General features: G+C 46.4%; 2 protein-coding genes across 5 annotated transcripts in view; one reads left to right on the top strand and one right to left on the bottom strand.

Moving 5' to 3' along the window:
• The window catches only part of DOCK1 (dedicator of cytokinesis 1), a 491,527-nt gene that overhangs the window by 267,128 nt on the left and 198,973 nt on the right, over positions 1–25,426 (bottom strand). The gene's annotated exons all lie outside the window — the stretch shown is intronic.
• INSYN2A (inhibitory synaptic factor 2A) overlaps positions 1–25,426 on the top strand; it is a 58,121-nt gene that overhangs the window by 28,494 nt on the left and 4,201 nt on the right. For 2 of the 3 annotated variants that reach the window (XM_032314017.1, XM_032314018.1), the window contains one exon: positions 11,458–11,529. The exons of the other annotated variant lie outside the window; for it this stretch is intronic. In XM_032314017.1, the coding sequence (XP_032169908.1) occupies positions 11,458–11,529 (72 nt within the window). The remainder of the gene's footprint in view (positions 1–11,457; positions 11,530–25,426) is intronic. 3 annotated transcript variants of the gene reach the window in all.

The following is a 25,426-nucleotide window of genomic DNA, read 5'->3' as shown; positions in this document are numbered from 1 at the left end:
CCAGTACTAAGGCATGTTTTCAAGGATTCATAATCAGTAAGAGGAATGTTCTCTGTGAGGTAATTTAGGAAAAAAAAAATCAGAACCATTGATCTTGAAGTTCAGGGACCTGAGTGGCAAGCACAAAATCTATCCATAGGCAACATCCCTGGAGAGGACTCTTCAAGGCCTTCAGGTACCATCTGTCACATCAGTGGCTCAGTGAGTGACTGCTGGGTGCCGGGTGCCCCACTGGCTCTGCTTTCCTCAAATACATGGCTAAATTCACATGAACCACAAGTTGGAGGAAAAAGTTTTCAATGCAACAAAAACAAGCATGCATGTATTCTAAAGGTCACATCTGAAAGGACATTTATGAGAGTCGAGGTCCTGGGCACCAAAAATGGAGTCCGTTTTTTCTCTCGACATCTCATTGGTTAGGGCACTAAACTATCTGCCCAGATCAAAGCCTCATAATTGGACCTCAAGATTCTTATAAATGATGACACCAAAAGTTAAAGATTTTATCTTCAACTGCAAGAGCTCTGAAGCGATTGTTTAAAAAACAAAGCAGCACAAGGTCAGACTTTCAAGACAATGCAGATGCTTCACAAACAGTAAGTTCTGATTCAAAATTAACTGTTCTAAAAAAAAAAAATAAAAAACAGATCAAAAGAAACCGTACATCAAACATGAAGGGCTCCATGGATATTTATGATCAGAAGTACCAGCAAATGCACACGAATGCTTTCAGATTAAAACCTCTGGAAGTCAGACTCTATGGAAGAGAACTAGCATGGCAGAGCACGGCAAGCCAGAACGAGTTCTGCTTTAGGACAACATACCCAGATCCCTATTCTCATTCTAGCTCGGTAGCCACTGCCACCATAATTCATTTTCATCAATATTCAATAAATTATCGCTTAAGCTTTATCTGTCTTCCAGGAAAACAAGTTAATCAACTCAGCCTCAGCTCAGCCCTAAAAAGTTGTTTTCCTTATTAAAAGCTACTCCTGGTGCCCTTTGGGGTGAGGGACTTGTTTGTCATCATGGTTACTGTTTTGCAACTTAGGAATGTAAGAAGGCTTTGCCCTGTCTGTAACATAACCAGGCAGTCCACGCACAAAATAATAATTACTATCTTCCCCAGTTTCTACCTATGATGATTTTATATCATGGAAATATGATGATAAGACTCTAAAGAGAGAAGGCCTGCCCTAATAATAGTGTTTATCTCTGTGTCTGTCTCTGTCCAAGTCTGCGTGTATTTCTGACAGTAATAATAATGGATATGCAATAATAATAATAGTAATATATTCCTAGTTCTTTGTCACGCAGGGCTCTGTGTAAAGGGAAGTGAGCAGGAAGATGAAGCCGAGCCTTAGGGAGAGGAGGGAGGCCCTGCGGGAGGAGTGGCAGAGCGCCAAGGGAGAAGCAAGGGACACCAGCTGGCCCCCAGGGTCTCCTGCGTGCTTAAAGCGTCACGCCGGCTGCCATGAGCCTCCACTGGCCACCACTCTGTTTCTCTTTAGAAGGAGAAAAAGCATTGCAAGCTTCCCTAAAAGCCACAGCCTCCTGAGAATTATAGGGTCACCACACTGGGGGAGCTGCTTGGCCAGTAAACTTGAATTTGTCAACACCATGTAAAGAAAGCACCTGCATTCATTATTAATCAGGTGTTTGTTTCGCACGGAAATTCCGTCACTAGGCCTGCTTCTGAGATAAAGAAGAGACACTTCCCGGGGATGAGGAGGGGCTGGCGGAGCAGCGGGCTGAGCCATTTATTTTAATATCTGGGTGTGGGAAGCAGAAGCTGACTGACCTTTTCCACTTGTTGGGAAATTTAAGATGGGATAATGTTAATACTTTGAGACAGATGTTCTCACCTGATCCAGCTGGAAACGTCACAAAGCTGACCGTCCTATTTTCATTTTGGAAGCACAGGGTATGAGGTCAGTTAACCCAGCAGGAGCTCATCCAGATTCTTCATTCATTCATTCCCTTATTGCCTCATTTTCTCACTCATTATCCAACGTGAGCCCTGAACGTTCATCAGGGACAGACAGACAAAAATATCTGCCCCCGTGGTGCTGACATTATGGGGGGGGGCGGGGACTGAAAGCAAAATAATGACTAAAATGTATGGCACGTTCCATCTGATAAATCCTGTGGAAAGGCTGAAAGCAGAGAGGCACAGTACTCACTTTCCAAGAGTCACGCAAGAAACAGGTTATTTACGATGGACACCTCAAGCCCTCTGCTCCACGGAATGTGCTTGTGAACTCAGAGCCAGGACTGGGCAGATAAATCTGGGGTCACCAAGATACTCTCGGTCACGTGGGATAGAAACACCTCATCACACCATCAAAATCCACTGAAAAACGGCTGCAAAAGAGCCACCAGCACAGTGCTGGGAACCTGCCAGCAGCCTATGAGGGAACAGAGCATCTGGGCCAGAACAAGGACGTGCGTTTGAATGAGCGCAGAAACTGTCCCCAGAAATAGATCTACATCTCTCCTAGGTCAGCAAAGAAGCAGCTCCTTCCTATTGGAAACATATGTCCTCTAGATGCTCGGTGTCTTGCGGGCAAGGACTGTTTTAGTCACCCAAGCAACTTCTCCCTGGAACAGGCCCAGCGCCAGGCTGACGCCGAGGAAGAGCTCCATGAGCTGTGACCATGCAACCAGGCTGCAGGCCGGCTTGCTGTCCGGGCGCATCTGTGGCCAAACCCGTTAAGGTCTCACAACCGGAAGATGAAGCAGAAATAAGCAGGATTCGGTCACTAGGATGTGTTTACTAAGATGACACGGGGCTCACATGGGGAGCTGCTCCTTCAAGGATCAACGTCTCCACTCCCAGCTCTGGGGAACAGGCTGTGAACAACGTTGAGAACTTTGGAATCTGAGAAACAAGGCAGAGGCTCACAGGAGAAGAAAAATAAAAAAAAACAAGACGTAATCGACAGGAAGACAAACCACAAGAGACTCTTAACCATAGGAAAGAAACTGGGGGCTGCTGGAGGGGCAGGGCTAGGAGATGGGGTGATGGGCACTCAGGAGGGCACAGGATGGAATGAGCACTGGGTGTGATACATGAGACTCATCAATCACTGACCTCCACCTCTGAAACAAATAATAATACATTATATGTTAATTGAATTTGAAAAAATAAAGAGATCAACTTATACATATTTATTAACTTAAAAGTGTTTATACTTACTAGCTGTAATTTTGATTAAGGGAGAAAACATTTCATCAGTTGAAAGTACAGAAAGGCAATATTTATATATAAATAAATACCCCTATTTAAACAGTAAAAGATGTTTCAAAGTAGCAAGAAGGGAGGGAGGGAGGGAGGGAGGGAGGGAAGAAAAGACCGACGGAGGAGAGGAGCGAAGGCCGGGGGAGGAAGGAAGAAATGAAGGTGGAGACAAATGGGAAGAAAGAATCGCCCATCTATGTGCTGTGCTATAAGAACATCATTTCTTAGTAATCTGTCTGACCACAGCACACTTTCCAACAAGCCAAAATGGTGTTGGGGTTCCCAGGCTCCAGGGACTTCTTAGCTATCCTGCCACTCCACTAGAGAGTGCTACATAATCTAACCATCAGCTTCATAATAGGAGATCGCTTCTCCCTTCTAACGTGAAACTCCAAAAATAGATCTCCTTTAGGGGAGTCAGCCGGGACGACTCTATTTTTTACACAAGGGACGCTTGGAACATACACATTCGTATTCTGGAGGATCACATGAGTGTGTGTGGGAAAGAAGAGTTTGATGTAATTCAATGTCAACGAGACCTCTTTTCTCCAAAAAGAAGCCCTAGATGAACAGAGGAAACCAGCAGTGTAATGGGATTGGCCTTATTGCCAGAACTAGTATCTACAAGCAAAAGAGCAGAAGAAGAGAGAAATCACGGTAATATAATAACTAATGACTGCTGGTTAAAATTCTCAAAATACAAATAATTTGGTGATTATGCCATATTCAAGATACTGAACAGAAGGCATGGATACGGGTCTTCCTGAGTTTTATTTAAACCAGGTTAAGAGCCGCTAAATTTCACCAGATCTGAGATCAATCCAACCCTCATAGATCTGCTGAATCCAAGTTACCTTCCCAATTAATTTTGTTACTTGTCTTCCACTCATCATGGCACGTAGCCACAGTTTTTATGGCCACCCCTCCTGTGACTGGCATGCAGGTCGTTGACGGGGGAAACAGAGGACACTATGCTGCGTACCAAGACAACATCGACTGGCAGATATTGTGGCAGAGGAATGGAACTTGGAGCTGCCTGAAGGCACCTGGGGCACAGTTGACTGTGCCACTCCTACGAAACCCAGGAAGGCTTCCAACCAGTCAGCCCTCTCAGACACCCGGAAGGCAAGGGAAAACGGGTTCCACAAAGACCTGGGGCAATTGATTTTGCATTCTTTAAAACACCACTCACTTTCTAAAAGACACAAAATGCTTAGCCAGCGGGGCGTCCCAGGCCACTGATGAGCAGAGGACTGCTCAGCCTAACATAGCAAGATGGCCACTGGCTAACAGACAGCTCCTCTCAGCTTCTGGGGAAGAGGGAACAGGTCATACCATTGCTCGTTGAAGCCAGCACTGCCTTTTTTTCATCAACGGACGACCTTGGGAGTTGGGTTTGGAAAATCAACTTCAAGTTCTTTTAACACTAAATTAAATTGGATGTTCCCCAAATTCTGGCATTTAGTAGCTTAGATGCAAAACAGAGATACAGTTCAGTTTGCATGGACATACAGGGAAAGTCTAAATTCACTTTTATTATGGAACAGCTAATATGCGAAGTAACTGTACTTTCAGAATATAATCTGGCAAATTCCTAGGGAGAACTCAGCCTTAGGAGTAAGCCAAAACCACTGCTAGGGGTGGTCTTAAAACATAGTAGGGGGTCACTGAAAACAGCTGCCTTTGACTACTTTTTGAAGTTTAGTTTCTCCCGACAATAGCTGTGGTATCACTTTATGCCTCTAATTAAAGTCACTTTGAGACTATTAAATGAAAAAGCCCTTTAAGATGCTGACATAAGTGATGGCTCAGTTATCATGAAGGGGACAGCTGGAGCGCAAACCTGGGCTAAAATGTGGTAGAAAAAACACTTCTTGGCATCCAGTGAGAAAGCCAAAAGAACAAGAAGGATCAAAACAAGAATAAATTAAGCAAGTGCATAAAATCATCACTGATGGTAGAGAGCATGCCATTTTCTCTTCTACAGCAACCACCATCTCTAGCTAAGGCCCTAATACAGACCTCGGAGCTAAGTCCACGTGACCAGTCAGATACTCTAGGTGATGCACGTGTCTTGAAGACCGCAATTAAAGGACCATGCCCTGGGCTTAGCATCACCTAAGACACCATCTGTTTGCACGACAGAAATTCTGAACTTACTGAAAATCACCTGCCATTGAAAAGACCAGCAGTGCAGACCAGGGTCTCATGCACGGTGTGCCAATGCGGGACTCCAGGGGACAGGCCCACAGCACACTGCGCGCCAATGCACTTGCAACATTAGTTCAGAGAATGCTTTTCTGAAGTCACAAACCACCTATAGTCACCCAGGAATGAAAGAAGGAAATTTTCAACTGGGAAATTAAGATCTTACGGAGAAAACTGGGTTGTGGGATATGGCAGGAGGAACAGCATGGAGAGAGTCAATCCAATAATCCGGTGCTATTAGTTTTGGCTAAATACTATAGGATTAATTTCTACTTGCCAACCATTCTTCTCCGAGATGGAGAAGGACTTTGCTGGACTTTGCTTCCGATAACAGGCACAGTGAAAGGTTTTGTTTTGTGTTCCTTTCCTGACCTTTTAACCAAACAATTAATTTTGGGGACAGGGGGTGTTGGGAGGGGGTCGGAGTTGTTTGTCCTGCCTCTCAGGCCTTATCTTCAAGGTCTCAGAGACACTGAGCAGCTTGGGTATGTGGCCAGGAAGAAAGGTTTCAGTGACCTTTCTGTGACATTTCTCAGCACCTTTTCCTACCACCTGGGGCCTTGCTATCTTAGATCGCCCTGGGACACATTCTCAAGAAAGCAGATGCTGTCTGTCAGCGACACCCCTGCTCTTCAGCCATTGCCCCCCAGGGCAGGGCTCAGGCTGACACCGCAGCCATCCTTCCTTCCGCATCCCCACATCTTTGTTATAAAAGCTCTGCCATGTGCCTTAACTTCTTTGTTGCTGTTGTTGTTGATTCTACTTTCCATTACCTCTTGTTGTTGCTCTGCTACAGGAATGACCAAAGACTTGCAAACCCCAGATTCAGCACCATTCTTCTCCTTTTTATATAAGCAAACGAAAGTATACATTTGAAAAGGATAACTAAAAATGGGAGCAGATTACTGCAGAAGCCTGGGGTACTGGAGAAACTGGTGAACTGCACCCAGAGGTAACCTGGAGAATTCTAGGCCACTCCAGAAAGGAGGTCCCAGTGTTGTGTTTGGATGGGGGTGCCCCAACTAGAGTTCCACACTGTCTTCTATAAAGGATGCTCATCTTGCTTTCTGTAGAATAGAGCAAGGTCTTATAAAGAAATCCACAAAACAGAGGTGGAAATGGCTCCACACCTGGACTCTACCAGAACCACGTAAATTTCACTTGTCCTCATCCCTCTGTCTGGACAAGTCCAGAGCAACACTTCCCTCCTCCATTGTTTTCACAACGTCCATGCTCTTTACATCCCTATTCATCTCATAACTCGTGTCTAGTCTCCTTTAGCTTTCAGTGAAGCCCTCCATGATCATAAATGTCAAAAGGGCATCAAGCAAGGAGAGGTTGCAGATTCTGGAGTCCATTCCTCAGTTAGAACTGTGTTCTGGAGCGATGGGAGCAAGAGAATCAAGGGAACAGAAGAGAAAAGGTCTGAAGCGAATGCAATAGGTTGGTGCTGTTCTTGGTGCTGAATATTATGTTCTTTCCTAGTCTCAGACATTGCTAAGACCAGAGAATACTGGCCAATGGCAACTAACTGCAGTGGACAATAGTGAGTGCTACAAAGATCAGTGTATTTAAAAAAAAAAAAAAAGTAGTTACAATGAGCATGCCTATCATAGGGTACAAAGGGGCTCCTACTGGGAAAAAAGTGGGACCAGAGCTTTTCACAATGTATACTTTTCACTTGCTTTTTGTACTTGGTAGGAATTTTTTTATCAGATTTGTCTATTACTGAACTTCAATACGAGAACCCAAAGAGTGGACTGTATTAGCTGGTCACATTACTGTTAACCAAATACTCTGTGTACTGGGCACTCTGACAGAGAATTATAACCCATATAAGGTATAACTCCTCAAAACAAAAAGAAAGAGAGCCTTACAAAGATAGCAAGTAACTTGCAAGACGGAAAACTTAAAATTTTTGATCAAGACATTCTTCTTCTGCAGCTTTTACATCAATAATCTTAGCTCTCTCTTCTCCAAACGTAGAGTCACTGAAGATCTCTAGCCCTGCTGTCACTAGAGAAGCATCTGGTCCAGCAGTTCAAAGAGTCTGGACTGCTCCTCTCCATGGCAGTGGGAATTATAATCATTCCAAGTATTGGTTTTATGACTTGCTTCCAAGTGAGAAGGAAAAATTAGGGAAATTCCATAACAGCACTTTGTGTTCCCTGTCCTATAGAAAGAATTTATCGGTTTCATCTATATTTAGAGAACACATTCATTCAGATGCTGTAACACAATTATTAATGTGACCATAAAATTATCAGTGAAGCCAAACCCTACAGCTTGAAAGCTCCAAGGACAATTAGATGGATTATCAAAGCAGTAAGCACAGTGGATTACACGGCTTAAGCCCTCTACTGAAAACACCCTCATGCTTAATAAAATTTTTGCAGGCATACCTTGATTGACGTTAGCTGCTGGAGGCGGCCCATGACTTAACCACATGACACAAGGGCAACACTTTCAATTTTATTCACAAATGAATTTGCCACTGACCTCTCCTTCTATAAACTGCCTTCATGGACTCCAAACACTTGAATTCTTTAAACAAAAGAAAGGTCCTTTAAAAAAAAAAAATCTCAGGAACATAAGGGTTATTTTCTAAGAAAAGTTCATGGCAATGAGATCCTGAAAATACCTCGCAGACACAGGGGAAATAGGACTGAATGCCTGTTTCTCTTTTAAATTAGCTAACAACCAGTGCGCACAGATATGTCTCCATACAAAGCAGGCGCGATGACTCATTTGCTTCTTATCAATAGACATCAGCCAAACCATCCTGTATCTCAGGACTGAGTAAATTGGGTTGTGTTGTAAATAAAAAGCAAGAGAATGGAAATTGGATGAAAGTGATGTTGAGGCATGGGACAGAGAAAGTCAAAAAGTGTTTTCCACGTCTCTGTTTCATCCAAGTATACGACAAAGTCTAGAGTGGCTTTCCCATTAAATTTAAAATAATGTCCAAGGTTTTTCCCATTTTACATGATCTAATCTCATCTCCTCCCCAGTTCCTATATGCAACGTCTGTTCTAGCCACACTGGCCTTTTTCTCTGTCAGGCGAACGTACCAGTATCATTCCCACTGCAGGATGTTCACGGGTGACGGTCCCCTTGCTTGCACCACTCAACCCTGGGTCTTCAGATGACTCCTTCTTTATTATCATCAAGGTCCCACCTCAGAATCCATGCCCTCAGTGTGCTAGCAAGCTAAAGCCACCTCTTCACAGCCATTAACACATGTTACCATGTGTTAATCATCCATACATCCATCCATGCATTCACCCACTGCCTGCCTGCCTTGGCCACTCTACTGCAAGCCTTGTGAGGACAAGGACTTTGTCTTTTTCAAAAATGTCTCCTTGGTAGCCAACTAATCTAACACCAAATAAGCACTTAATAACTATTTGCTTACTGACTGTAACAGTGTTTTTAAAAAACGTGTGTGTGCTTAAGAAGGGGATAAGAGTAGAGTCCTTTCAGAAAATGCTTTAAGAAAGCATAACCGAAAAATGCCAAGGTCCTGGAAGAGAGTCCTCAAGTGCATTTCTGATACCGGAAGCCCTTGTCCTGGCATTGCTGGATTCACTGACTATCCCAAGCTGCCAATTACTCGGAGTGCAGAACACCCTTCCCAAGGTAGAAGGAAGGCATCACGGAGAATCGATCAGCAGCCTGGGGTCTAAGAATAATGAGATCCTGGACGTGAAATGTTACTCTATTTTCCTTTTTAAAACGAGGATACCATAATTAATTTGAGGGCCCAAGGCTCTAATGTGAGACACTTGGGAACTGTACAATACTGGGCAATTAAGGGGCGCTGGTGTTGATGAGGCTTGATCAGAATTTTTCCTGGGGTCTAAGACAGGAAGGTTCTACAAGCTTGGAATTCGTATTTTCCTCACAACCCAGAAAGACTGCCCCTCAGATGAGGGCTAAGAAATGTCCCTGATTCTGCCTGCTTTCTTTTAAAAGCCTCACCTCTGCCATGTGCCTAGCTCCTATAAACAGCCACCCTGGCTGGTGGTTAGCATATGCTCGTGCAACACAAAAGCAGAACAGTACCTCAACTGCACCCCAATCTAAGAGTGTGACAACACGTTCCACATCACCTGTGTCACTGCTAGAACACGGGCTCAAGTGTTGCACAATATTGTATGGAATGACCTCAGTGAGACATAACCTTAGGGCAAGCGCTAGCAGAATATGGTGAATGGAGAAAGTTCCTTTATATACACATCAGGCATGGAAGAATGGAGAAGGCTGACATCATGACACGGGGGAACCCTGGAATGGGTCTGACTGATCTGGAGCCAGGTGGGAAGGTTCATGAGGAATATACGGGTGGGGTCTGTCAAAAGGAAAAGCCTAAGTAAGAAAGTGGCCATGTCCGGGGAGGAGGAGGGAGAGCTTGTGATGCACACGGGCTCTCGACTGCTCCTCTCTACAGACTAAGCCAAGGGGAGAGTAAAACACCAAACACACACAGCCAAGAAGCCCCACAAAAAGTGAGGCTGGATAAAGGTCAGCACCCACGCAGCCACACCACCATTTCAGGCCTTGCCCAATGCACTGCAGTCACAGGCAATGATCAGCAGCACTTTGGGGCAGAATACGGCCACTTGATTAATAAGTAAAATACACAGAATTCAAAGGGCAAGTCCCCAGTTTACCAAAGCTCACTGAGACAACATGACATTGAGTGGGAAATCTTTTAGTCAAATGTTTATGTAACACAAAATACAGTGAGGAAAGCAAAAGTTATTTTCAATTCAAAATCCACGATACACACAAGAGCAGTTTACATAGCAAAAGTGATAAAAATATTGACTATCGATGTTGACGGAAAACCTTCTGTGCATACTCTTACCACGTTGAGTGATTCTATGAACGTAAATTTACCCCCTAAGTATATATAAGCCAATTTAGATGGAAGCTTTTCTTCTGTCACAAATTTAACAGGCTGTGGTTATCATGTTTGCTCCCTGGGTACCAAGGAATATTCGGAAAAACTACACCTGGCTGTTAAAAATATCAGAGAAGAAAGGTCAGCTGAAGTTATTACAAGAAATGGCAGGAAAGCACTGCTAATGCCAATTCCTTGAGGTGACCGGGCCAAGAAATAGTCAAGGCCTGGTCAAGAAAATCCTGCTTATCAACCTTTGAGTCAACCTTCCACAGTACGCTCCCAAAAAATACTCTAATTTTTTTTTTTTTTTAAGAGGACTAGAGTTACCAATCTGGCCACACACACCCCCAAAAAACACAAAACTGTGTGGCCTCATTGGGCAGACAGATCTCACAGATGATCCAGGCAGACAAGGGCAGTGGAAGGCAAGACAGCAGAACTGGATACTCTACCACAAGACTGAGTAAACTGCTTTCTCTCTGAAGCCAGAGAATAAATGGAATCTGGAAACCAAGAAGCAGAATGGAAGATGCCACATAGATACTTAGGAAAAACTGTTCACAATTTTTTTACTCTCAAAATCCTTATGGATGTTGTAATTTAAATCTCATTAATTTACAGTTTCCAAATATTGTTATTCTTTCTTCTTTCTTTCCCAACCATTTAAAATGGAAACTCCATTCTTAGCTTGCTGGGCAAAATCAGACCGAGGATTGCAGACTTGTACTCCAGCAGGCCAAGAGGCTGTGGGGCAAAGTGAAGCCATGCAGTCCGCATATCGGGCACTGGTTTTCCCTCCATGTTTCTTTCAAATGCTGTAAACATAAAGCTGCATTGAAACACCCCCAATTCTCTTTTAGCAAAATCAGATTATCTCCTTCACCCAGTAGCTTATGTTCACATTCTGGATTTATTTTAGCTATCATCTTAGCTACAGACGTTGCAGTGGTTTTGTATGATAAATGCAGACAGGAGCCAAATGGGAAACACACAGGAATCAGTTTCCATTACCATGACAAGCAATGGCATTGGGAAAGCTCTGTAACAGCCAGTGACCACCAGCCACCACTTGTAATGCTCTCCTGTTCTTATCTTGTAGGCTTTCATATCGGACGGGGCAAGACACAGCTAATTGTGACACATGCAGGAACAGTGCATGTATTATCTATAGGTATGTGAACCTCCTCCTCCCACTTTTCTATTATGAGTGACAAATGATGTTTACCCACGAATTTAAGAATCATCGGGGGCCATGCTGGGATGATTATATCAGACACAAAGTAAAGGGCCTTACTTGACCATAACTCTCAGCTCCTTCTAAATACTCAACCCCAGGTGTACGATCCCAGGATGAGGGAGAGCTTGAACTCACTTATCCTGCAAATACATCTTGGTGGTTTCAAAACTTGGTGTAAGTTTGATGGTTGCTCCCTCAGAATCACCCACCGCGAGCACTGTACTGTGTGTTCGCACAAGACCAGAAAGTGGACCCCTGCAGATGGTATAAATCAAAGACTGTAAATCACACTGGATGTGCCAGGCATACTGTGGAAGAACCCAGGCTGCTTGCACCAATATGCCACTTATTTCCTTAGGAACTCACAAAGATCGTGGCTCTGGCATCCCTTGGGACATAATCCCTTCTAGAATCCGTACCGCTGTTCATCACGTTTTTTTAATTTAAAGTTTGTTTAGGATATTCACAGCAACAAGAATAGAGCAGAAACTTTCAACGGGGAAAATCTATGTTAGGCTTCTCAGGGAAATTTAGAATTTTCGGATGTCGTCACAACCTTCTGGGAGGTTATTCTCGGTTTTCTTTTCGGAAATCTAATTTTTGCAAACAAGATGCGAGAGTAGTAAGAGATGTTACGATATAGTTCAGTGTTGAAACTCAAGCCTACAGGACAATTTTAGTGGACTTACCAAATTATCCAAAACAATTCTCACTGCACAGTTATGTATCCTGTCCCCTCCTCCGCTCCACACCCCCACCGCAAATACACCCTCTACAAAGTTCTTCAAAGTCACCATCCTTTCATCAAAAAGGAGGAGACAGGGAGATCGTGTAAATGTCTTCCATGTAGCAAAAAGCTTGAATCCACACCCTCCTGGGCCCATCACATATCTCCAGCCAAGGCAGAACATCCCACATGGGACTCAGACTCTTTATTTTTTTTTTTTTTTTTTTCTAAATTTTTTTTATTTTTTTTTTTTTTAAAGATTTTATTTATTTATTTGAGAGAGAGACAGTGAGAGAGAACATGAGCGAGAAGGTCAGAGAGAGAAGCAGACTCCCCGTGGAGCTGGGAGACCTATGTGGGACTCGATCCCGGGACGCCGGGATCATGACCTGAGCCGAAGGCAGTCGTCCAACCAACTGAGCCACCCAGGCGTCCCAAGGGACTCAGACTCTTTAAAAGCAGAGTTGAGTCACATGGTAACCTTCTCTGGGGCCAGGCAGGAGAACCCAAAGGCAGACACAAGCACCGGGTGTCGGAGAACCCAAAGGCAGACACAAGCACCGGGTGTCAGCTTAGCACTTCCTTACTCCAGACGTTCACAAAGGGCAATTTGGCCTGAAAGGGGACATCTGGCAAGGTCCGAAGGGAGACGTTTTCAGCTGCCACAATGAGAGAGGTGCCCAGGCATTGAGTAGGTACAGGCCAGGGATGCCACTAAAATCCTATAAAGCAGAGGCCAGCCCCGCAACAAGAATCATTGAATTCTTCGAGGCTGACAAAGGCGGCCCCGCTAGAACCATCGCCAGGTTAAGGTCTCTAAAAGCATGCCACGCTGCCTGATTGTCCTCCCACTTTTAACAAAGAAGAGGTGGAAAGCAAGCCCCCCGGCAAATTTTGTTTGTCAGGAACTCCCACAAATGGCAAATTACCTCCTCAGAGACCATGCCTTTGCAGGGAGGTTTGGTTCGAGGGAATATTTTCACTACAGTCACACTGTGGAAGAGAATTTAGAATCAGCAGTGAAGGGATGTAACTCGGCCATTTTCCCTTCGCTAATGTTAGTCATTAGGAAAAGAAGCGAGGAGTGTCGAGCGCCCGGCATCTAGCCTCACTGTCTGGCCTCTGCTAGGTTGGGAGCTAGGGTTCACCCAGTCTCTGGGTACAGCAGAGCAGGAGTGAGCAAGCTTTCCAGAGGAGGTTCAGAGTGAGCCTGACGAGCGCAAACCCTTTAACAGTTTGTGGGTGATGGAAAAAAGAATTTATTAGGGCACTCTCCAGTGTAACTGAAGTAATTTAAGTAAATTTAGCTCTAAATCCAGAAGTAACTTACATTAAAAGTGATATTAAAAGTGATTTAACAAGCCCGTGAAGGACAGAAATTTGTCTTCTTCAGGAATTAGCTTGGAGTGGTTGCTATTTAGAATTGGCTCAACCAGCATTCTGCACGAATCCCCGTACACCAGCTACTGGCCCACTTTCTGAAAGAACCGTGAGTGTCTCAGCATCACAGGAAACTGCCAAAATTAACCAAGACTCACCAGTGAGAGGGACTGGGCAACTGGGATCACTATGGTTACCTCCTACAAAACGGGGGAAACACCCTTCCACTCACAGAGACCTTTATCATCAGGGATGTGACCCCAGGGATGGCTAGGCCCTGGGGTGCTTCTTCAGGGGCACATGACAGGACCCTCCAGAGCCAGGCACACACCCTCCCTCAACCCTCCCTCTAAAAGAGCCAAGCATCCCTGGAGAGGTGGTGCTAGAAAAACTGGAATGTTAGCTCACTTTTTGGGGAAAGTATCTTAAAATCTCTCCCTTCAGAGTGAGAGCAACACCAATTCCCCAGCCCCTGAACTTGTGCTGCAAACAGACATTATTTTAGGAGGTCTCAGGAGCAACAATTCAGCTGGACCCCCACAGTGTCCGGACCACCAGCTGCTAGTATGGAGCTCAGTGCCCCTACCTAGGTGAACACACACAGCTCACCAGGCTCCCAATCTTTCCAATCTTGCTATCATTTTACATTAGAAATCATGGCAATTTAACTGTTGCTAACCTACACAAGGTTACAGGTCACAAGGTTACAGGTCACAAAAGAAAAATGTGACACTGTGTGCCCTGGTTACTGAGGCTGGACCAGAGATCTCCGAGCTCCAGCTCCGTGGATGCTAAGACAAGTAAAGCTCACTGCTAGTCAGCTAACCCAAACCCAGTCAAAAGGGAACTCATGCACTTAACCTGTTAACTGAATCTGAATCGTATAAGTTGAGATCTTCCATGTGGCTGATTTAAAGGTATGCTAGGCTTTTGAGGGGGGCAGCCCAGATGCCTTCTGTGAACGTGGGCCCCATGCTCGAGCTCCTAGTGATTACCCATGAACCACCATGTGAGGGATCTGAGTTCACAGCACTTCTAGATCCTGATCTGCCCCTAGCTTTTCCACACTTGCTATCTGGTCACTCCTTACTCTGTCCAAAGCAGGTAACTCACAGAAGGAATTCTCTCTTGCCCAAGTGCTATTACACTGATTTATGCAACATTCGAACGAATCACATCATTCAGATGCGGGGTACAAATGGCATGAATTTGTACATTCGCAACACAACATCCTCTCGGTGAGCACACAGCTGCAGAGGACAACCAGAGGGCTGTGGGTCATTCACCAGGAGTGACAGCTTGTGTGGGCATCAGTAACGTCCCGGGGGGATGCACATGGTGACTAACCCCGGACAGCCGTTAAGGGGGCTCCCCTCACACTGTCTGAATACCAAAGACTAATAGAACAGGACAAAAGGTAATTGGTCTGGTTCCTGGGAGCCTCGCATCTCTCTGGGTCTTTCATGATGGTTGGCCGTTGTGGACACACCTAACTTCCCCATGGTAGGATTCCCTTTTGTCAAAAGAGAAAGGCCAGCCCGGGGGAATTCGGCCAGGTGACTTCTCGGTTTCAGGTCAGCCCTAGGATTTGATCCTCAAAGGCCAAATACTTCATGAAGAATAGAGGTTTCTTTGGTAGAAAAGCACTCAGAACTCAGTCCTTTTGCAGGACAAATCACCTGTTTTGGGGCCTGCAGCAAGGCACGTGGGCAGCCCCGGCATCTCAGAAGTGAGCCAAAGAAAGTGTCCAGATTTCAGAGGCTTTATGACTTAGGTCCGTGTCTTCTCACCAAAGAAACGTGCAAGCAAGTCCTCCTTCAGTTCCCGCATACAACTCTACAGAGGGAGGGTCCTATCACCAAGGGCGAGTTAGCTCAAGATCATGGTCCTTGGTTCCAAACATGGCTCTGGCCCCCAAGCCCTCAGACACCAGAGCCTGCGTCCTGGACTTCGGGACGATCCCGAGGAGTCCCCATACCACCATCTCAGCCGCTGTCCTTGTCTTCCCCGTGGGATGCCTCAAGTACCTCGGGACTGAACAGGTTAAAGGAGTTTCAAAGAATAAAGAAATTTTAAATCCCAAAACACTGTGCATATCCCAGAAACTGGGAGCACGTAAGAGGCCATCAGAGCTGCCGCACCAACATGCTGCAGTTCGTCATACTTGTTCGCTGGCGGAGAGAGCCCTGGAGCTCAATGAATTTGACCTTGCCTGTCTTGCAGGTATACAGTGATTTTCACTCGAAACCCAGTTACCCTCTCTGAGCAGCATAAGAATCCACCATGTTTCCAGTAATGCTTGGCCCAGGGAGATGTAAAGGGTGCCATGTTCAAGGCCTGGTTTCCTGTGGTTTGACCAACACAGTCCTGTAATAAATGTGTACCTTGGCCAGGGGCGGCGGTACCGATTTCTCGTTAAAAAAATGAGTCTGTCATGGAAATATACAGCACTTGGAAGAAACATTAAAAGGACAAAAGGTCTTGAAGCAATTTCGGGGAACAAGGCTGCCAGCACCAGAAGCCAGAGGTTGGCAACATCCGCCTACCCAAGCCAGGCACCCCAGAGGTTCGGCCGCACCCCCACTCTGGCTCTTTGGCAGAGTGTCCCCGTGAGGCAGCACGGAGGGATCAGAGAGGGCCCTTCCAGCTCTCAAAGCTCGTTGACTGGGTGATTTACAAGTAATTCGGTGCAGTAGTTGAGTCTGAGCTTCCACAGAAAGTAGACAAAGTGGGAAAAGCAAGGACAGGCACAAGGCATTCCTCAACCAAGGACCGTCATTCCTGCATCGGCAAATCGATTTATACAACCGTTCCTGGGCAACAAACTGATTGCCTGCTCCCTCGTCCACTGAAACCTCAAACCTCAAAAGTAGTATTTCCCATAACCGGGAATTTGGAGGTGCTTGACGGGATTCCATTTTTTCCCCAAGACGACATCCCTCGGATTGTGATGTGGACCAACTGGGAAATTCTAATGAAGACCATCTCAGCATGAAAAAAGATGGAGAGAGATCCAACTTTCAGTTTTCTGTAGTACAACTTCCCTGGCTAATCCTCCGTATTTCCTGCCACAATACTCTGTAATTATTTCAGACAGTGTTTTATGGATAAATTACTAATGGAATGTTTGCTCATAAGCAGCTAAGATCCTTTGAGCCCAGCCCGTCTGGGTTAATTCTCTTGTCAGACGAATCTGATGAGTCATGGTTCTGATGACTCACCTTTGTTCAGATTGTGGTTCAGAAAGGAACAATGAAATATACGATTTCCCTCCTTTACTGAAGTGGTTAATTTGTAAAATAACACCACCGAGAAATGGCTTGAATTCAGATTCGTGCATTTTTATGAAAATAGCATGTGCCAACCTTGGTTCAAAGGCCTGTGGGAATGAAAGCAAGGTCTGAAAGGCAATAATGATGCCGATTCAGATTCACTAAATAGAATCTTCACCAGAATTTTAAATTCTCCTGTAAGTGTTCGAATGCCCACTGTGAGAAGACCTGAGGCTGCTGTTCCCCCAGGACAATACTGCCCACACCTGCTCCTTTTCGATACATCAAGGCCACCACACACCTGGCCTCCAGGACACTAATTACATGGTGGACCAGTAACGGGGCATTTTCTGGATGGACAGAAATGCGGAGGGCCTGCTTTGTTTTCAAAACCACTGAGGGAGGGACCCTGCAGAAGACCATGTGGTCTGTGTCCTATTTTTGTCATTTGATGGGATCCACTGATGGTCAAGCACGGGCAGGATTTCCCACACCCACTCTGGACGAAACACCCGAGTCCCCTTCCATGTGGCGCTTATATGCATTTCGACAGCACGCACTTCCAGCGGGACTCCTAGGAAATGACAGGCTTTGCCCCAGGCACCGGGAGATGGGAAGGAGTCTGTATGGGGCTGAAGAGAACCCTGCATACACCCCCTACACGAAGACTGTACAAGAACAGAGCTCTGACGCAAGGTGTGCCACAGACACAAGGACAAAAGACAGAGAAGGAGAAGCTGAAGGAAGCAGGGATGCTTGACCTGTGACGGGGCCGACTCCCAGGAGGCAGGACCGTTTTGGAAGGACAGCATGCTGGGGAGGGTTCAGATGTGTGCTCTAGAGCCCAGTCCCCACGCTAGACAGTCGGAAACCAGATAGGAACTAGGCAGAGAAACAGCCAGAGCTTGCCCAAGAGTAGATGGAGAGGCCTCCCTGCACGTGTACACTCATCTCTATAGCAGCTGGAAACTTTCTAGTACTTGCGATCTCTGAGTGTTCATCCAGTAGGAGGTTCCTTAATTCTGCACCTTCGTTTCCCCAATGACTGGAGGAGTTCAGGGAAGATGAGTCAGTGAACCTTATATGAGACGGAAGGAGGAATTCCCAGAATAAACAGGTGGCATCTTCTCAGACCGGCCTTGGCAATTCATATCATCACCAAGAAAAGCACAAAATATAAGGACACAAAGATGCCAGATAAAATCGTGCATGGAAACTGTAGCTAGCGATTCCAGGGTACGGCGCTAGCCGCAGAGAGCTGTTGCGGGTGACGCGGAATCAGCACAGCCACCAGGACCGAAAGCCTCCTGACTAATGAAGTCTTATTGTTAAGAGAGGTAATTGCATTTGTATGCAGAAATGGTGCCAAGTCTAGCCTGTCCAGAGCCCACTTGGAGCAGGATCTCTGCAGCCTTTGTCATTTAGTGATTATCTCTTAGTGGAAGTGCTCTTTCCAGTCCTGCTCTAATTACCGCCACTTGTGCATATTAAGTTCTTTAACAACATGAACTGATGTGGAGGAAATTAGCCTTTTGTCTAATACCTAGTGCTCCGTTCTCAGTATTTACCATGAACGACGGGCTGTGAGGAAGATGACAGCAAGGAGTCGAGGGACGACACCTTACATGGTGGCTCTGGCATAAGGAAGCATTGTTTTAATAAAGTAAATTAAAAGCCAGAACAAAAGATTAAACAGACCTCACACTTCTCCTTGAAAATTCCCAAAGCCAACAACCAAAGTTTTTTTTTTATTCCATTAGAACTTTATAAACATATCATTTCTTTTTCCCTAATATATAAGGATTTAGGCTTCTGTAACAGTAACACCTCAGTTCTAACATAGAACTCTGGGTGCTGGAAAACTGAAACATATTGTTTGTAAAGCAATTAGTTAAAATACGTTTAGCAGAGAAAGGTTTATTACACTGATGACCCTCCTCTTCACAACCCTCGCTTTTGGTTACGCCCAGGGTAGTATTTAAGAACGCATTCGTCGATGTCCAAAACCATTGAGAGGAGGCTGCACTGTCACTATCATGAGAAAATGAATGTGACTTGTTATTACATGAACACAGATTTTGGGTTTTTAGGGGCTAGATGCAAAACTTGGTCCCTACCACAATGCCCTGAGTTAGAGCACTTGAAATTCCACAGGAAATGTGGTGACTAGAGAAGATGGTGGTTGCTAGGACCACCCGAAGGACTCTCCTGTCTGCCATTTTGGAAAAAGTTCCTTTTTTTTAAGATTTCATTGATTTGAGAGAGAGAGCGAGTGAGAGAGCGCAGAAGCACCCAAGCAGGGGGAGGGGCAGAGGCTGAGGGAGAAGCAAACTCCCCACAGAGCAGGGAGCCTAATATGAGACTCGATCCTAGGATCCTGCGATCATGATTTGAGCTGAAGACAGACTCTTAATTGACTGAACCACCCAGACGACTTGAACAAACTCCTCTTTTACACATAGCATCCCTGGGGGAAGAGTCTGGAGCTTGGGGTTTGGATAGTCACTGGTGACACCAGAAGATAAGTACGAGAAGTTAATGGTTTTCTGGTCTGTACGATGAGACTCTCACTGCTTTCCTTTAGTGGCACTGACATTCCTCAGCTCAGACTGGAATAGAAGGAGAGCTCCTTGGAGCATCTAGAACTTGAGACCTGGGTTGGTGGCTCAGGGGATCAGCTGCTTTGCATACCATCCCCAGCACTGTGACCCCAGGAAGCCACTGCCTCACTAGGCAGACAAGTGCCCATCCTCAAAAGGGTAAGAACAAATGAAGTGATGGCCAAGGTGTTGGCCAACTCTCAGTAACCTTACATGTTCTACCCCGGTACCTGGCAGGCTCACTACAACCAATTTTGGAGAGTTGTGTGTTTTCTCCTTTTAACTGTTGTTACAATGTACTTCCTACCAAAAATTTAAAACAACAACACCAAAAAAAAAAGAAAGAAAGAAAGAAAGAAACCTCATCCTCTTCAGTGAGGCCAAGGACAGCAGCATCAGGGCAGGCTACATGTAGTTAAGTACGGTGTCCCTGTGATTACAGTGTATGATCTCTGTGGCTTGCTAGGAGTATGCCATAAGATATGCTTAATAGACATGTGACAGTCTTGTCAGTGATCTGGTCCCTTTCCTACTTGGTAAATTATTATGGGTGGAAGTTATAAATAGAGTTGAAGTCTTTCCACTTTGACTTCTCTGTGGCAACATTTATGGGAAGCTAACATGTGGTTCCTTGATCTTGGTGCATGTGGCCAGCCCATAAACTCAGGCACTTGGATGAGGCCTGGGTGCCAGCCCAGTGTTTGTACTGTAGAGGAACTCAAGGATCAGATGTAGATCGAGGATGGAGTTCAGCCAAGCATCAAAGGAAGAGGACTGTTCTCCAATATGGCCAGGATGAACAACCGCTCAGAAAGTCAGTAACAGTAGCTTTGGCTACCAGAGTGTAACGATAGCTAGGATATAGGCTGATGTTTTGGTTTTTATAACTGTAATCATAATTTCCTTGGAACAGAATACCAGGCAAGGGGGACAGATCTTATAGTTTGGGTATAATATTATTGAATACTCATCCATATCTGGAATTTTACATCTTATAGATATTCTATGAACTTGAATTATGCACCTACTATGTTTAATAGTGGTGAGAGAAGGATCCAAAGTTATGATGAATCCATTTTATGTTCAAAGTGTTAAAAGCTGATAATACAAATTTTAGTATTTGAAACCACTGGGATGGGAGCCACGGATAATACAAGGATATTAACACATAGGCATATTTTACAACATACCTTCATTTTGATGACAAATTTTAAATATAGGATAAAAAATAGACCAGCAGCATTCTGCAGAGATTAGAAGTGAGGGGATTTGGGTTCAGTTCATCCATTTATTTCAATTCAGTAATAAAGCACGTTCTGAGCCTGACATTGTACTAAATGCACCTTGAACATAAGATGAATTAAATAGGGTCCGTCCCTCAATGAGTTCACAGTCATGAGAAAAACAGCTACAATCCAGTATGGGACAGACTTGCTCTAGTAAAGATGCGGAGACAAGCATGCCCAAGGGGCAACCTGTTCTGGGGGATTTCTGGATAGGACGAAGAGTGGGCAGATGTGATTATTCTGGAAAGTCCACAGAAAGAAGAGGCGACATGTAGCTAGGCTGAAGGATAGCAGGACTTTACCAAGGAGTCTTGGGATTTCTGAAGGTGACCCCGGAAGGTAATTGGGAAATGGGTTAGGGAGGGAAGAGGGGGGAGGGAAGAGAAGGAAAGGCAGAGAGGGCTGGAGAGAGGGAGAGCATGAAGGGGGAGAAGAGAGGGCATAAACGGAGGGGAGACAGAGGAGGGAGAGAGGGAGAAGGCAAGTCCACTGTTGGTTGTTTCCGTGGTCAACGGGAAAACTTCTCCAAGTTTCAACAAGGGTAGTGGAAGGGGCCCAAGAGGAAGGATGCTGGAGCCTCCTGAGGGCAGATCCACTGACCCAGATGGTGGGATAAAGCACAAAGGACTAGAGAAGCTTGAGGCCAAGGTGCGCGGTGTGGCCTCCCGGATGAATGCTAGCCGTACACTGTCTGGAAGGACAGAGCAGCAGGCTGAAGGAAAGATCTGATTTAGGACAAGCTGGATGTATGGTGCCCCTCAGATATTCAAGTGGAGACGCATTTGGGAGAGTATGATGGCTATTTTGGGTCCTGGTTCTTTAACTACCTGGAGTCAGGGCCAGCGACATGTACATAAACCAAGGCCCAAGAGGAAGAGACTTGCCTAAATTCATCCAGCTTGCAAGGGAGACAGCAAGCCTGAAACTCAGAGCCTAACCTCAAGCTCCCTCTGGACAGTGCTGGAGTTGTCCATGGTGCTGACATGCACTGGGCCAGATTCGCGCCCTAGACAAAAAGCACTGCACTTTGGGGAACACAGTGTGTCCCATCCAGATCTATACAGCAAGCACCATCACATGCCCCAACGCGCTGCACTTCCCTGCACTCGAGGTTGTGCCACAGAACCCCCACGTGGGGTGAGAGCGCATCTCCACCACTGTTTCATGACCCAGCAAGCTCAGGTCCCCATAGGTGAGATGATTTATCCATAGTGGCAGAGCGTGAGTCAGTCAGAGCCACAGACAGCACCAGGGGAACTCAGTGATCTAATTCAGGGAGATTTAAAAACAGATGCTACTGCTCTTCAGTCTATGGAGCCTGCCGACATTGCCGAGGCCAGAGAAATCCAAGATTTCCAGTTTTCCTCCACTCCAGAAAACACAAGCGCTTGGGAGCCAAACTCACTTGCCTTTAACTCCTAACGGCTACACACAGAGGACTGAAGAAAGGGATGTTTTAACTACATTCCCCTTAAATTAACTTGAGGAGTTGGCGACAGTGTGCTAAAGAAACTGTGGCGAGGTCCAAGTATTTATAGGAGCTGCAGACGAGCAGAGCTCTGACTGAAGCTACGAGCACGCTCCTCTGCAAAAGCACAGGGAGCGGGGGAAGAGGTGTTACTACAAAGCTGAGCAGAGTCTCCGGGAAGGGAACAAAGCTTGCGTTGCCAGCTGATGGAGCAGCCTGAGATTTAGGACAGATACTTATTTCTTTGGAAATGTACAGAATAATAATTTTGCAAGAAAAGTGCCCATACTTAAAACTCCCACTGTTAAGAGGAAAAAGACTAACCAAAGAAATGGAATCTACAGCTTTAATCATTCATCGCAGTTGAGTCACACGGAGTATGGAAAATGGCTTTGCAGTAGCACCGCGGCCCGCCTTCGGTCACGTGACGGTCTCAATGCACAGCTTTGGTCACATGGTTCAGTTGTCTGACAGAGAAGGGGAGGCAAGCAGGGGAAGGAGAGATGTGGAATGTAACAGGAGCTCCTGGGGACTTAGGTCTCGTCCACAGTCCCAGTACTTCTGGGCACCGAGTCTCACCTGGCACAAGCTGCAGCCTGTGTTCTGTTCAGAGAGTACCAAGCACGGGTAAGCCCGGCCTGGCTCCAGCCCCTTCACATTCATGCTTCAGAACTCAAGCATCAGGACTTTTTTCCCGATTGCTTTCCTTCTGACAAACAGCATTCAGCATGATGGGAGTCTCCCCAGGACAGTGCCTCACGAACACCAGACCCTGCCTGCACCCCCAGCAGTCTCCCACGTTGTGTGGCTGCGGGGCACACAGGCCCCGGAGGACCCAGGGAGCTGTTTAAAGCCCCACCAGAGTCTGAAAGGACCATGAGGACTAAGCCCAGACTTGGAATACAAACATTCGCATCTGCTCGTTCCATCAGGGGTAAGTCTCTGAGCTGGGACCGCTCTGGGAAAGCAGGCCCAAACCGCATGGTAGAGGCGGGTCACCTTTGACAGAATGGAAGACGCCACCGGGTCCTCCTACTCGACCCAGGCCTTCCTCCAGCACACAGGAAGGATAAAATGCTACTCCCAAGTTCCCACGAGCAGAGCACGGGAACAGCTGGCCACTTGTGAGCCCCCTACTGACCCCATCCATCCTTACTGTAGACTCTCCCAGAAAAAGGGAAGTCGAAGTGCAGGGAACAAGCTCCAAAAAGATCCCTGTGTGTTTTGCAATGTTTCACCATCTTCTTCGATTAAGTTCTGAAAGAGTGGAGCCGGGCCAGATTCCACCTGCAGTGGGCCCACCAACTTCTTTCAAAAGAAGCCCCGTTTGACTGGGTCAAGGAGTGGGCTCTCGGGGTGGGAGGAAAGGGGGGCACGAGCCACAGCGCTGATGCGAACCGACCAACCAGGGCAACTCGGACTAAAGCCAAAGGGAATCTGTCCTTTATGGCTCTGTGCTCGTCTGTTTAATTCAGTGACTAGTACACAGACAACCGTCAGGATCCAGGTCTCGCTGTAGGTGCTGGCAATGGGGACGGGACAGCCTCCCCAGTGCTGGCACCTGCATCTGGGGGATGGAGGCAAGATAATACAGAAACAAGTAAGCAGTTATCGGTGGTGAGGGCAGAGAAGGAGAAAAGAAAATGGTGGAGGGTGATCTGTCAGAAGATGGTAGAGGATGAGGAGGTCATGTGTACCTGGGGGACAAAGGAGTGGCCAGCCATGCCAGGAGCAAGGACAGGTGTTTCGGGCAGGGAGAAAGTAAAAGCCATAAAGACCGCAGCAATGGTGGCCACTCCCACACCATACCATCTGCCAGTCAGCACACAGGGCCCCGTCCCCACACCTGGTATCACTCAGGTGTCCGTGCTCGAGCCCAGAGTGAGAGCAGTGGCTCTTGCCCAGGCAGCCTCCCACAGGCACAATCTGGGTGTCTCACAGGGACAGGGGTCTGTGCACAGAGTCTTAGTGCCCTGTGTCCACTTAGGGTTTCTGTCCAGGACCTCTGTTCTAGCCAGGACAGCAGGTGCTGCTTTCTTCTGGCCATCTCCTAAGACTCAATGGACCTTTGCTCTGTGTCAGCCAGAGCTGGCCAGACGACTGACCTTCAGACGCTGCCCTCTCCAGCGAATTGTCTGCTTCAGATCAACCCAGTGACTTGGTGTGTTCCTTCCACAATGACAGAAGGCCCCCAGAGGACAAAAGTGTACACAGCGATACGCATCATGTGTCTGCTAGCCAGGGCACACCGTTCCGCAGGCAGATGCCCCAATCCTCATGAGTGACAGAAGGGGAGGGAGGGGCATGGCTCAAGGTCACTGCCAGCCCCACCAGGGGCATTTCCCAGAGGGCATCAGTGGCCACACACGTTCCCTCTGTAACGAAGCCTGCTCCCGCTCCTGAGGGCAGCGTCTCAGTACTGGGGGGAGGGCAAACAGGGATCAGCTCGACAGACAGAGTCGAGTCATTCTGTTAACAAGAACTCAGATTCGATTACTCTGTGATTACATGGTTCCGCGGTGTGATAAATTGGTTAATAACAGGGTTCCCAATGTAGCGGCTTAATGGGAATTCAGTAATTACAGGTACCCGGAATCATACTGTTAGCCTAGTAAAGGCGAGCACCCGGCTGCCAATCTAATAACTCAAAACCTATCTGGAACTGTTGACACGGTTATGATCTGGAGAGCGCGCTTCCAGTATTAACATGCACCTGCTAAAATGACCCCTTTGTACCTAACATACCAGGTTGGATACCACAGGATCTCCCACACTCAACTGCACAGTCCTCTTTTTCCTTGTGAAAGGCCCAAGCTGAAGACTTCTCCCATGGGTATCTTTGTCACTGCTCGCTCTGGTTCGCATGATAAAATGAGGCATCATCAGATAATAAGGATTACATAAGATCTGAATTGCAGCTTAAGAGTTTAGGACATGTTTACACTGACTTTTCTTTGCGGGGCAGGGGGAGGTTGGAAATCCTCACCATAATTGAGGGAGACTGTCAGGCGGGCACTTGGGGAAGCCCACATGGCCCCTGCAGCAACAAGAGGAAAAGGCAGGATGCTGGTCCTTGTTCCTCCTATGGCAGCGCATCA

Source organism: Mustela erminea, chromosome 14 (genome assembly GCF_009829155.1).
Source record: "Mustela erminea isolate mMusErm1 chromosome 14, mMusErm1.Pri, whole genome shotgun sequence".
In the NCBI taxonomy this organism is placed as follows: Eukaryota; Metazoa; Chordata; class Mammalia; order Carnivora; family Mustelidae; genus Mustela; species Mustela erminea.
This window is presented reverse-complemented; position numbering and strand designations above follow the sequence as displayed.